The sequence below is a fragment of the Geotrypetes seraphini genome, chromosome 6 (genome assembly GCF_902459505.1).
Source record: "Geotrypetes seraphini chromosome 6, aGeoSer1.1, whole genome shotgun sequence".
Lineage (NCBI taxonomy): Eukaryota > Metazoa > Chordata > Amphibia > Gymnophiona > Dermophiidae > Geotrypetes > Geotrypetes seraphini.
In genome coordinates, this window is record NC_047089.1 from 217,073,576 (window position 1) to 217,087,062 (window position 13,487).

At 46.5% G+C, this 13,487-nt stretch overlaps 1 protein-coding gene across 2 annotated transcripts in view; it reads left to right on the plus strand.

Moving 5' to 3' along the window:
* Positions 1-10,360, plus strand: part of MAK16 (MAK16 homolog) — a 29,850-nt gene extending 19,490 nt beyond the window's left edge. For both annotated transcript variants that reach the window (XM_033950195.1, XM_033950197.1), the window contains 2 exons: positions 7,435-7,500; positions 10,007-10,360. In XM_033950195.1, coding sequence (XP_033806086.1) covers positions 7,435-7,500; positions 10,007-10,237 — 297 coding nt within the window. In that variant the 3' untranslated portion in view covers positions 10,238-10,360. The remainder of the gene's footprint in view (positions 1-7,434; positions 7,501-10,006) is intronic.
* The last annotated feature ends 3,127 nt before the right edge of the window (positions 10,361-13,487 follow it).

Here is a 13,487-nt window from a genome sequence, read left to right on the forward strand (position 1 = left end):
CATGTTGATCGACCAGGACGCCTCCTCCATGGACCAGGTGCCCTGAGCTGAGTGACCTAGACACTGAGCCCCCCCAACCGAGGAGACTGGCATCCGTGAGAAGCACCGTCCACTGCGATAGATCCAGACTCATCTTCTAGACTAGATGAGAGGTCTGGAGCCACCAAAGAAGACTGCAGCGCGCCAAGCCTCGCAGAGGGACAGGGACCTCCAAACTGAGCGTCTGGGATGACCATCTACAGAGCAGAGCATACTGAAGAGACACATGTGGGCCCGCGCCCACCTCACAACATCCAGGAACGCTGCCATCGACCCCAAGACTTGGAGGAAATCCTGCGCCCGAGGACACCGGGACGCCAAAAGAAGGCGAATCTGAGATTGCAATTTGCTTACCCGGGCCTCTGGAAGGAAGACCTTCCCCAAGGAGGTGTCGAACAGAACCCCAAGGTACTCCAGATGCTGAGCGGGGACCAACCGACTCTTGGAAAGGTTGACCACCCAGCCCAGTGACCGGAGAAACTCAACCACCTGAGCCGTAACTCGGGCGCTCTCCTGCAACGACTTCGCCCGAAACAACCAGTCATCCCAGAAGGGGTGCACCAGAATGCCCTCTGACTGCAATGCCGCCGTGACGACCACCATCAACTTGGCGAACGTCCGGGGAGTCGTGGCCAGGCCCAAGGGAAGCACACCGAACTGATAGTGCAGACCCAATATCGCAAAGCAAAGAAAGAGCTGAGGAGAGGCCCGAATGGAAACAGGCAAGTAGGCTTCTGCCAGAGCGAGAGAAGTCAGGAACTCCCCCGGCTGAACCGCCAGAAGGACAGACTGCAGTGTGTCCATGCGAATAAAAGGGAATTCTGAGAGTCCTGTTGACCTCAGTTTAAACCAAGGATGGGCCGAAAGGTCCCCTCCCTTTAGGGCCCCATAAAGGAAATGGCGTACCAGCCGATACCGCACTCCTGAGGGGACACTGGACAACTGCTTTGAGATCTAGCAAGCGCTGAAGGGTCTGGCGAAAGGCTAGCGTCTCCCATGCCACCTGACATGGAGAGGCTAGATATGATCCGGCAGAGAGCGGGCAAAATTCAAATACATAACTGTCCCGCACCACCACCAGGACCCACTGATCGGATGTGATCTTGGCCCACTTGGGAAACAAGTTGCGAAGCCGGGCCCCCACGGGAACCAAAGGGGGCGCCGGCAAAGAGACATCGCGCAGGACGGGCAGCAGGGGAACCGGGGGGGAACTCCCAGCCCCCCGACGGGCCCCCTGAAAAGACTGCATGCGCTAAGCCAACCGACCCCGGGGAAAAACCGGAAGCCTGGAAAGAAGCAGTCCCATGCCCCAGGCGAAACTTGCGAAATTCCCGCAGATGCCCCCGGGCAATGCCAACCCGAGATGCCGGGCGGGCACGGTCCTCAGGCAGACGGGGCACCTCAGAGTCCGTCAGAGTCTGAACCACCGGATCTAAGTCCTCTCTAAACAAAAAACAACCCCCGAAAGGGAAATTTGGGGAAGTTCAGTTTTGGACGCGGCAACCGCCGACCAAGCGCGAAGCCACAAGGTACAGCGTGCGGCCACCAAAAGTCCCAGACTTAGCAGCACCAAGACACAAAGAACAACCGAGAGGAACAAGGCAGTCATCTCAAACTTCACCACCTCCTGATCCACTAAGGACCAGTCATCAGACTCACGATCCAGGACATGCTCAGACCACCGAAACACGGTGCGAGCCACCAGCCCCACACAAATAGCCGCCTGGACCCCCAAGGCAGAGACATCAAAATTATACTTAAGAAGTGTCTCTAACGTACGCTCCTCAGAAACCCTAAGAGCAGAACCGTCCATAACAGGCACGGTATGCCGCTTAGGAAGTGCCGAGACCACCGCGTCCCCCATTGGCGAAATTAAGGTAGCCCTATCCCCCTCCGGGATGGGATACCCATGAGCCAAGGCGCACACCAAACGAAACGGCGCCCGTAGGCCACTGCACCAACACAAAATCCCAAAAATCCTGACGCACAGGAAAAGAGCGGGAAATAGAACAGACCCCCTGAAGCAGAGGGGCCCCCATACGTGGGGTCTCCGGTGGCGCAACTTCAAAAATGCAGCACCAAGGAGACCTGCTACATCAGGTCTAAAAGCGCATCCCTCTGAATAAAAAGCGCACCACGGACGCATCTGCTCTGGAAGACGGGAAACCCGCCACCCCGCTGCCAGCGGGCGTCCCCTCTAGAGGATCCTGGAAGCCTGCCAAAGCAGCCAGGTCCTCAACCATGCCAACACGCTCCTCCGACCACCAATTCGCAATCCAAGCCCCCCCCCCCGCGGGCGCTTGGATGAGGGAGGAGGAAGAGGGGACGCCAAACGAAAAGAGGGAGGCAAAGCCATAGGGGGCGCAGAGGGAAACCCCCCCCGAAACCCCCCAAGTGCACGTGGGACCCCCAATTGTCTGCACAAAGAAAGAAATTAAATTGGGGCAAAAAACCCCTGGGGGTCCCCAGGGACTCCCTGCCCCAGCAGGGGTCCCTGCTGAAACCTGCCCCTGTGTTTGCAATACAGGGGGAAGGTCACCTGAGGTTGCAGACAAAATGGAGGGGCCAGACAGAGAAAATGGCGAAGTTCCCGCAAAAAATGCTCCCTCCATGGCCTGTAGCGGCTGAGAAGGCTGAACAGTCCCAGCCGCTAAAACAGGCAAGTCGGCATCAGCTGAGAGGGAATCCTTCGGGGAATCCCTCCGTGGGCGGTTGGGGAAGACCGGGCTTCCCCACTGCTCCCAGCCGACTCGCGAGGCACCATCGACGGGGAGCTCTGGACGCCTGCAGCCGCTGCCGACGGAGCTCCACCACCTCACCGGGCCAAACTACCGATTTCAGTCCGGCTGCGAGTGCCTTCCGGCTGGACCTAATTGTGTCCCACTCCCCCGGAGAAGGGCACAATTGCTCCAGACGCGACCTAGCTAGAAACAAAGTGCCGGTTAGAAGAAAAAATACAGTAAAAAACATTAAACTGACAGGGAAGCAACCCTGCAGACTGGCACTACCTCAGGATTTTTTTTTTTTTTTTTTTTACAGAACAGACTCCACAGGCTCTCGAAGCAATATGCCTTGCTTGATTTAGGGGGCAAGGCTTACTGCTGAGGCTCCTCTAAAAAAATGTGGGGAGGTGGAGGAAGTGGGGGGAGGGACCCCGCTCGAGACCCGCCGGGTTTGACACCCCCGAGGTCGGACGGACCCCCAAACAGGGCCCGCTCAAGCTCTGTCCGGCCAAAAACAGGGACTAGAAACCCCCTAAACAAATTCCAACAGCCCTACCAAGGGAGATGGGTACAGATCACTCAACACCTGCTGGAGACTGAAAGAAGACTGATGTAAATAGAGAAGGGAGTATATTATATACTGTCCCACAGTTTTGTTTTCAGTCTCCACCTGCTGGTCATGATTGGATATATACCCATTCGTAAAGATTAACCTCTACTGGTCTGGAGAGTGCTAAAGAATGTAATTTATAGCTAAAGAGACATGATCAAGAAACTGTTTTATTTTACTTTTGTGATTATGATAAACATACCGAGGGTCTCAAAATAGTACCTAGTAAGCCGTGAGTTTGAGACCACTGCTTTATACCAAAGGACATATTTAAATGTTTTGGGCTTTTTTCATATCTCCCCAATAACATCTTTTTTCCAAAGTACACACATTGAGATTTTAAGTCTGTTCCTATATGCTTAGTGATGATGGCATTGTATTAACTGCACCCTGGACCAATACCGTACTCCAAATGAGATCTCGTCAACATTCAGAATCTTAGTGCAATCCCTCGTCCTAAGTCAACTTGACTACTGCAACATAGCCTATTTAGTAATCTCCCAAAAGAATATACGACGTCTTCAAATGATGCAAAATGCTGCGATTAGACTTATCTTCGGGCTGAAGAAATTCGATCACGTGACACCTTATTACCGACAATTGCACTGGCTGCCGACGGAAGCACGTGTAAAGTTTAAATTCGCCTGCCTCTGCTTCAAAGTACTTTATGGACTAGCCCCCAAATACATAACTGACCTTTTCTCCTTTTCCACCAACAAACATAAGAGAAGCACACATTCAAACTTTGTTTCCCCTCCAATTAAAGGCTGCAAACTGAAAAACACCATGATCACCTTCTCTCACACCAAGCAGCCCTATGGGGGGTAAAGACCTAGATCAACTGCTTTCGCCCACTACCTACGAGGAATTTAGGAAGCGCCTAAAAACACACCTGTTCCTGAAATACCTAAACAACTGACCTGCTCTTCCCTTTCTCCTCAATAACGGTCCTCCCGACCTCTTACCCTTTTCCTCTCTCCCCTCTTTAGTCCGCATAGAACTCTTGGTTCTGTGATATATACAAATTGTTATTATTATCATATCGTAATTTTCGCAGTACTTTCAGAATTGCACATAGAACTCTTGGTTCTGTGACATATATAAATTGTTATTATCGTAATTTTTGCTGTACTTTTTGAATTGCATGGCCTTCTCCTAACAGGCCTACTTGGAAATTTCTTCCAATCTGTATACCTTATACTCTCGCTCAGCAAACTGTATATCTATAATTCTGCTTCCTAAATGTTTCTGCACTCTGTATTTCCTCTGACTATCTGTATATTGTAACTCGCTGAATGTCCAGTTCTCTTGATTGTAAACCGCCTAGAAGTCGCAAGATTGTGGCGGTATAGAAGAATAAAGTTGTTATTATTATTATACTATATATTACCTCCCTTTTCTTATTGGCCATTCTTCTACCAAGGAATGGCCAAGTATCTTTCTGATGTTTGCTGTTACATTATTAACCTGTTTGGCCATTTCAACAGCCTGCTCTTCTTTGATGCACTGAACTTCACCCCTCACCATGTACTGCTCTTTTAGCTTTTTGAAGCCCAAATGTCTAATAATATTTTTAATCCTTTAAAAATAATCTTAGCTGCCACACTCAAGATCATTCCTTAAGCTTTGCTAGATTGCCCGTCAGTACTTTCCAGGGTAGCTAGTCTTGTACATTTTAGTTTTGTCCACAAAAAAGCAAAGTTTTTTACCAATAGCTCTTAAGAATATTGCTAATAAAATGAATCAAGGATTACTGGTAACGCCTTTTCAGTGGTACTGAGTCTGAATTTTGCTGGATTGACATTTCAGCCCTCTTGCTGTGGCAAAGGCTTGCTGAAATCTATACTACAATTAGCACTATCCCCTAATCCAACTCTCTGATCACCTAGTCAAAGAAATTAATCAAATTTGATGAGACTTATTCTAGTAAAGCCATGCTGCTGTGGATCCTTCAATCCATTGGATTCTAGAAACTTTACTATCCACTTTTAGCAGCAATTTCCATTAATTTACCTACTACTAAGGTGAAAGTAGCTGTCCTGTAGGTTCCTACTTCCCTTGTTCCTTTCATCTTTGTAGGATCACATCTACCTGTCTCCATTTTTCCAGGATGACTCCCATCAATAAAGAAATACTGAAAAGGTCAGACAGCAAGACCCTGAGAATATCCCTAATACCCTTAGATAATATCCCATCTGGCTTCCTTACTACTTTGCCCAAAAAAAGCAGAAACTGTGGAATCCAATGTTGACGTGATGTTTGAGTTAAATAAAAACTACTATAAGAAGCAGCTGACCCAAAAGGGTTGGCGGCGGTCCCAACACGGTCCGTGTTTCAGCTAACACAGGCCTTTTTCAAGAGTCCTAGAAATATGACATGAGTATAAATTGTTGGTGTAGGGTGCAAGGAGATAGGAGACATTAGAGTATCGTACTACCATCGTGATTTGAATGATATAAAGAAAGTAGAGTGACTAATTATCCTTTTGGGTCAGCTGCTCCTTATAGTGGATACTTGTGTTTAATTTAATTCAGTAAACATCACGGCAAGAACGTTGGATTCCACAGTTTCTGCCTTTTTAGGGGGAACCCCTTTTATCACTGGAATATTTGGGCTTTTGTTGTTTGCTTTCCTTACTTTGCCTACTTTTAGTTTACCTAGCTTCTCATAAAGTGTTTTCTGGAAATTGTTTGTCTTCCTCACTTTGAGAAAGTATTTGAAGAGCTCGTAAGCAATCTAGTACACATTTCACCTTTTTTTAAACTTGAAATATATGATTTTAATTTAGAAAAAGAAACACAGCCAACAACTGCATACAGCAAAGCAAGAATTACAATACATGAGCATAGAGAAAACGATAATGCATCTGTCACAAATGCAGTAAACAATTGAATAATTGCTCAGAACACCCCCTCCCCCTCAAAGCTCACAAACCAGAGCTCACCAAGAGAAACACACATCTCACTCATCAAAAAAAAAGAAGAAATAGAGCATACTCCCATCCCCTTCAAAGTACACACCATGATTCAGGTTTCCACCAGATACGGTCAGAGTTATGCAGATTGCCCTGCTTAATAGCTGTAAGCTTATACATAGTATATCAATGATGCAGCTTATCTACCACATATGCCAATCAGTTGGGTCTGGCCTCTTCCAACTGGCAGCCAGGACTAGCCTCACTGCTATAAAAAACAATTTACAAAAACTCACTTCCTCAGGAGGTAAATTAGGATCTAATCTACAAAGGAGGGCCACCTCCCACGATGCCTGGACTTCTCTCTGCAAAATCTGGGACAACAACCTAAATCAAGATGCCCATTAACCCAGAACCCGTGGGTTATCCCACCACATATGAATATAGGTCCCCAATAACCAATAGCCCCTCCAACACATCCCTGCACCTCCCTTCCCCATCTTTGCAAATAGCACAGGCTTATATTACCAGTGCAGAAGCACTGTATAGCCATTTTCTACAAGAGGGGCTGCCAAACCCATAGATGTTACCTGAGACCATATCCCCCTCCAATCCAGCCCAGGGACCCATATCCCAAATCCTGCTCCCAAGCCTTCACATAAGGTAATGGGACCCCACACCTGGCATTGAGACACCGATAAATAACTGAGATGGCTCCCTTTTGAAGTACAGGGCCCACCACCTGTGCAAACAGGGTCTTACCAACTCCCTAAGGTCTGAGGATTGCATATGTTTAACTTGTAAGTAAGGAAACAGGTCTCGAGGCAGCAGCTGATATTTATCTTGGAGTTCAGGAAAAGGCCTAATCAATCCCCTAACATCCCAGAACTGCCCCACACAGACCAAACCCCTTGCCTCTGACTCAGCAAAAAAAAAAAATCCCTTTCCCTACTGGGATCAAACTCGGTGTTATGATGCAGAGGGGAGCCATTTTACTTTAAGTGGTTGATCCCTCACAATGACAGAGTACAAAAACCATATCAGAGATGCTAACCAGAGGGCAGGCAAGTCAGTGTATGTGCAGTTGTATTTCTTTCTGTAATTGTGTACCTTGTGCTATAACAATTTTCATGTCTTGACCTTCTTAGGAGTCTGGACAGAGAGAATTTGTAGAAGATGATGAAGTCGAGGAAAGTGACAGCAGTGATTTTGAGGTAACTTATTATCAACTTAGAAATAAGAGTGCTGAAAGATTTTGTTTGGCAGATTGTTTGAGAACAAGGCCACAGAGTATTTTTGTCCCCACCCCTCACCTGGATCCTTTAGAAAAGTAAAGGTGGCAGTAAAGCATGTGATAAACTGAAGAGGCCTGCCCATGCCTTCTCCTAGGAGATCACTCACGTACTGCCAAAGGTACTATATATGTTATTTCTATACCATCTTCTTTGGACACAGCCTCAAACAATTTACAAGACAAAATATAAGATATTAGCAATACATCAGATATAATAGTTTTATGTCACAGGCAGTTACTATTAAAGCACTCCAGCCACTGAATGCACCAACTCTCTGAAAACATCTTCTTAGCAATTGCATGACAGAAACCCAAGACAAGTCAAATGGGCAGGAAAGTGTTTCTCTGTTATTCACATCTACTAGCCTCTCATTCTACCCCCTCCAATGCATGCTCTTCCTATTCTATTCTCCAGCCTAAAGGTTAGGGATATTGCAAAAAAGACTAAAGAGGGAAGACTATTGTACCTTGTGTATAAAGGACACATGCTTAACGGCACTGTGACGACGTAGACTGGGTGTACAAGTTCTCAATTCATTTTCTTATTTTACTAAATCATGTGCACTAAGGGATCCAGCAGATAGATTTCCTTAGGCAGTGTGGAGCTGGAGAATAGCATGGTCTGTTCTGAAGAGTTGCAAAGAGATGGTGCCACCAGCGTCCCCCATCACACCTCCGTTGTCCATGGGTATGGGCGATATACAAATATTCTTCTATATTCTTGCTCTTTGTGCATTCTCTGCTTTAGCCTAGCATGTTTTGGCCTTTTTGAGATACCTAGCTCTGACTACATTAATACTGTTGCACTGTTGATGCTTTGATTAGGTGAACTAGATGGAGATTTGAGCTATGGCACTCATAAGGTGAAAACTGATTCCATAGGAGAGGGAATTGATGCACTATTAAGTACTAACTCTCCTGCTGGTCATGAGGATCAACCAAGCTGAGAGAGGTGCTGCTGAATTAGGGCCACCAGGGTATAGAAAGCCTATGAGAGAGCGAGAGAGACCTATGGGGAAAAGGCCAGACAGATGAATTCTGTATGGAAAAGGAAAAAACCTACATAAGATGATAGGGATAAGCAGGAGCAGGATGAGGGAAACTTACACATCAAATGGGGTGGTCTAAGAAATGAGAGGCTGGGAGAATGAGTCTAGCTAAGATGGAAAGAATAGGTTGAAGGGAGGGGGTACTGGGAGAGGAGCATGAAGTAAGAGGATCCAGGGTGACAAGTGAGAGATTGGAGCTAGGGGAGCCTGAACTGGGGAGGGAATGAAGGGCAAAAGAAAGCAGATGATCAGGTTAGACCAGAGGGTGGATAATGGGAGATGTGGAAGGGAGTGATTTGGGATGAAAAGACGGGCAGAGATAGAAGAGAAAAGAGAGATCAAAGTCAGAGGAAAGATGCAAGCAAGAGCAGAAAAAAACATGAAACCCTGAAACAAATGGCACAAGGCAGAAAAAAAGCTAAAAAACCAGTGTAATCAGAAATTTAAAATGTCCAACCAATAAACATTTATTTTTAAATTTACTGATTTGGAATATGTCAAATTTGGGAATGAACATCTCTGATATTTTTATTTTCTGCAAGAGGAAATGTATTTCCCCCTCCTTCTTTCTTTCTCTAGTGTTAAATATGCATCCTAATTCAGCCTTGCTTTTTTTTTTTTTAATAACCTCTTTGCCTTTCTGAAGGATTGCAATAATGAAAACAGAGCTAGCAGTTATCCCACACAGTGGAGTAAAAAAATAAGGCTAAATTGATCTGACTTCTGGGGGAGTTTAATGCCAAAATCTTTGAAAATTGTGTAGTATTAAAAAAAAATAAAAAATTCTGTATTATTATTTGTAATTTATTTATTTTGCATAAAGATTTTCTCCATCATAAAGGTGCTGCAGCTCTGCCCCTGGCACCTCCCACTAAAGCTCTTTTTTAGCCTTGCTCAGCCTTCCCCCCCAAATACTTACACCCATAGTGCTCTCTGAACTCTTGTCCTCTAACACACTCTGATCTCTGAAGGATCAACCCTATAACTGAATCCTTCTGGCTCGGGCTGGTGTTGTAAATGGTGATTGTCATAGGATAAATCCTGGCAATTGCAGCCACTTTAGCTCTTTGGATAACCTTTGACCCTACCCTCATACCAGGCCAGACTTGCCTCTGGCAATCTGCAGGCTGTAATTCAGTATTTTGGCCAACATTTTGTGTACAGAAGTTTGGAAGAAGCAGAAACATATAGCAGATGCTGCTCTGTTCTCTCAGGTAGGCCTGGATTTTGGTAGGGGGGACAGTTTGTTGAGAGAGAGAGGAACTGTGCGTAGGATTTATGCTCCAGCCCTGAGCAAGTTTCATTTGGTATCTCTGCAAGACTGATGTGTGACTTTTATGTTCTGTTTACATTTGACTGTCTAATCTCTTCCTGCAGGATATGAATAAGATGGAAGACAGCAGTGATGAGGAGCTAGATGGCAAATCCTCTGAGGAAGAATCTGTAGAAGAGGAATCTGAGAATAAAGTGCAAGCAGCACATGTTCCTTCTAAAGCAAAATCAAAAGGCAAAGCCCCACTGAAAGGACAGATTAGGAGAAAGCGAGCCTTTGTGGAAATAGAATATGAACAGGAGACCGAACCAGCAGTCAAAGCAAAAACTACATGAGTTACCCAGAACATGCATCATTTGACTGTGCCTGACATTTGAAGCAAGGACTACGCTCAGTGACTGAGTCACTCCCTTCTGTTTCAGATAGAAGAAATAAATTCTATTTTTATTAAATCTTGAGTTTGGCCTTGGTTGTGTTATTGACAAAATCAAGCTGGAAAGCCTGCAGTTACTAGCTGTGACAGCTCTTTAGCTTTCTGCCAAACTGAACTCATTGATGGCTGGTGTCAGCTGTAAGTGCAGTCTTAAAGCTTTATTTTTTTCTATTATATCCAGAGTTGAACTTGTTTGTAATGATTACAAAAAACTAGTTACTACAGATTTGGAAATAATGTTCAAAACAGACCCAAAAGGTCACTCAAAATATAGTGGTCATGTACTATAATGTTTTTAATACATCAAGTGGGACTACCTCTTTTATATGTTATGCCAAATCAAAAATTTTAAGCCTTCGCATATTGGAACATATGAGTAACATCTGCTATGGTGCAATGAATGTTGCTTTACTTGGAGAACTTATAACCACACTGAAAAGAATCTGAAGTTTGAGTTACAGTTTCCCTTAAAAGTGGAAGGAATATTTCACAATTTTCACAGAACAGTACAGTGGTGCCTCACACAACGAACTTAATTCGTTCCAGGAGCAAGTTTGTTATGCGAAAAGTTCGTTATGTGAAACGCGTTTTCCCATAACAATACATGTTAAAAAAAATAATTCGTTCTGTAGCATAAAATATGCTAAGGTGACATAAAAAAAGATACATTTTTGGTTACTATTTTTATTTAGATACATCTAAAAACATAATTGTTTTTTAAAACAACACACATTTTTTAAATTTAAAGACAGACTAAGTAGAGTCTAATTTTACAGTGAGAGAGGGCAGAGTCTCAGCGGCAAAAACTGGGACTTAACTGTTCATTTATTTTTTTTTTCTACCGTGTTTCCCCGATGATAAGGCAGGGCCATCAAATAAGACAGCCCCCCCTTTTTAGAAAAAAATGTAAAATAAGGCACCCCCCCCCGCAAATAAGCCACCCACCGATACCTGCGCTTACCCGAATCGGGTGGTACGGTGGGTGACTCCGTGTGGTCCCTGGCACCCCCGACACGATCGGGGCAAGAGGGAGCTCAAGCCCTCTTGCCCCCCCGACTCCCCAACACGATCGGGGCAAAAGGGAGCTCAAGCCCTCTTGCCCCCCCGACTCCCCGACACGATCGGGGCAAAAGGGAGCCCAAGCCCTCTTGCCCCGCCGATTCCCCAACTCCCCGACAATATCGGGCCAGGAGGGAGCCCAAGTCCTCCTGGCCACGGCGACCCCCTAACCCCACCCTGCACTACATTACGGGCAGGAGGGATCCCAGGCCCTCCTGCCCTCGACGCAAACCCCCCCTCCCCCCAACGACCGCCCCCCCCAAGAACCTCCGACCGCCCCCCCAGCCGACCCCCACGACACCCCCAACCCCCTTCCCCGTACCTTTCTGTAGTTGGCCGGACAGACGGGAGCCAAACCCGCCTGTCCGGCAGGCAGCCAACGACGGAATGAGGCCGGATTGGCCCATCCGTCCCAAAGCTCCGCCTACTGGTGGGGCCTAAGGCGCCTGGGCCAATCAGAATAGGCCCGGGAGCCTTAGGTCCCTCCTGGGGGCAGGGCCTGAGGCACATGGGCCCAACCCGACCATGTGCCTCAGGCCCTGCCCCCAGGAGGGACCTAAGGCTCCCGGGCCTATTCTGATTGGCCCAGGCGCCTTAGGCCCCACCAGTAGGCGGAGCTTTGGGACGGATGGGCCAATCCGGCCTCATTCCGTTGTTGGCTGCCTGCCGGACAGGCGGGTTTGGCTCCCGTCTGTCCGGCCAACTACAGAAAGGTACGGGGAAGGGGGTTGGGGGTATCGTGGGGGTCGGCCAGGGGGGTCGCGGGTCGGCTGGGGGGGCGGTCGTTGGGGGGAGGGGGGGTTTGCGTCGAGGGCAGGAGGGCCTGGGATCCCTCCTGCCCGTAATGTAGTGCAGGGTGGGGTTAGGGGGTCGCCGTGGCCAGGAGGACTTGGGCTCCCTCCTGGCCCGATATTGTCGGGGAGTTGGGGAATCGGCGGGGCAAGAGGGCTTGGGCTCCTTTTTGCCCCGATCGTGTCGGGGAGTCGGGGGGGCAAGAGGGAGCCAGGTGGAGAGAGGGCAGTTAAGTGCAGTGCCTGCGCGGAAGGATGCAGCTCGGGCGACTTCGTTGTGTGAAACGAAGTTCGTTGTAGGGAGCAAGACATAAAGTTCGTTGTGCGCAGCGTTCGCTGTGCGAGGCGTTCGTTATGCGAGGCACCACTGTAGATTTATAAGTGGCAAACTGTAGCTCCCTTGGACTGAATAGGGAGATTGAAAGGAAGGTTTTTTTTATTGCAACTGTTCATGTTCCACCTTCTCACTCTCTGAGCTCCCTCAATATTCCTGAGATGGATCCCATCCGGTCCCATTGCTTTGTCCACCTTCAATTTTTCAAGTTGTTCATAAACACTTTCTTCCATGAATGGCATGGTATCTACTCCATTCTCATGTGTAACTCTGCCAGACAATCTCAGTCCTTCTCCAGGATCTTCTTCCGTGAGCGCAGAAGTATTTGTTTAACATGTCTGAAAATTTAAAAGGAAAAGAGCTTCCCTTCTCCTTTTTTGAATGGAGTGATAATATATATTTACTATGCAAAAAGCAAGCTGAATATCTTCAAATTTATAACCACACAAGATGATATTCACACAATCGTGCTATCAGAAATCAAGTGCTCAACTTATTTCAGTAATGAAAACGGTATAGACCTCAGTGTTTCCCAAGATAAATCTTGTAAAACAATCTGTGTCAGTAATAATACTAACATAGAAAATACATCCTTGGTCTAGTCATTTACCGTTCCTTCTTATTTCCAAATTTTTAATAATATAGTTTTCAAAATTTTGTAGAAAAGTGAGCACTTATCTTATTTTCTTCTGATGGCTCAAAATCACCGCAGCTGCAGTTTTAGCGGTGTATGTAAATACCGCTAAAACTGCAGCTGCGGTGATTTTGAGCCATCAGAAGAAAATAAGATAAGTGCTCACTTTTCTACAAAATTTTGAAAACTATATTATTAAAAATTTGGAAATAAGAAGGAACGGTAAATGACTAGACCAAGGATGTATTTTCTATGTTAGTATTATTACTGACACAGATTGTTTTACAAGATTTATCTTGGGAAACACTGAGGTCTATACCGTTTTCATTACTGA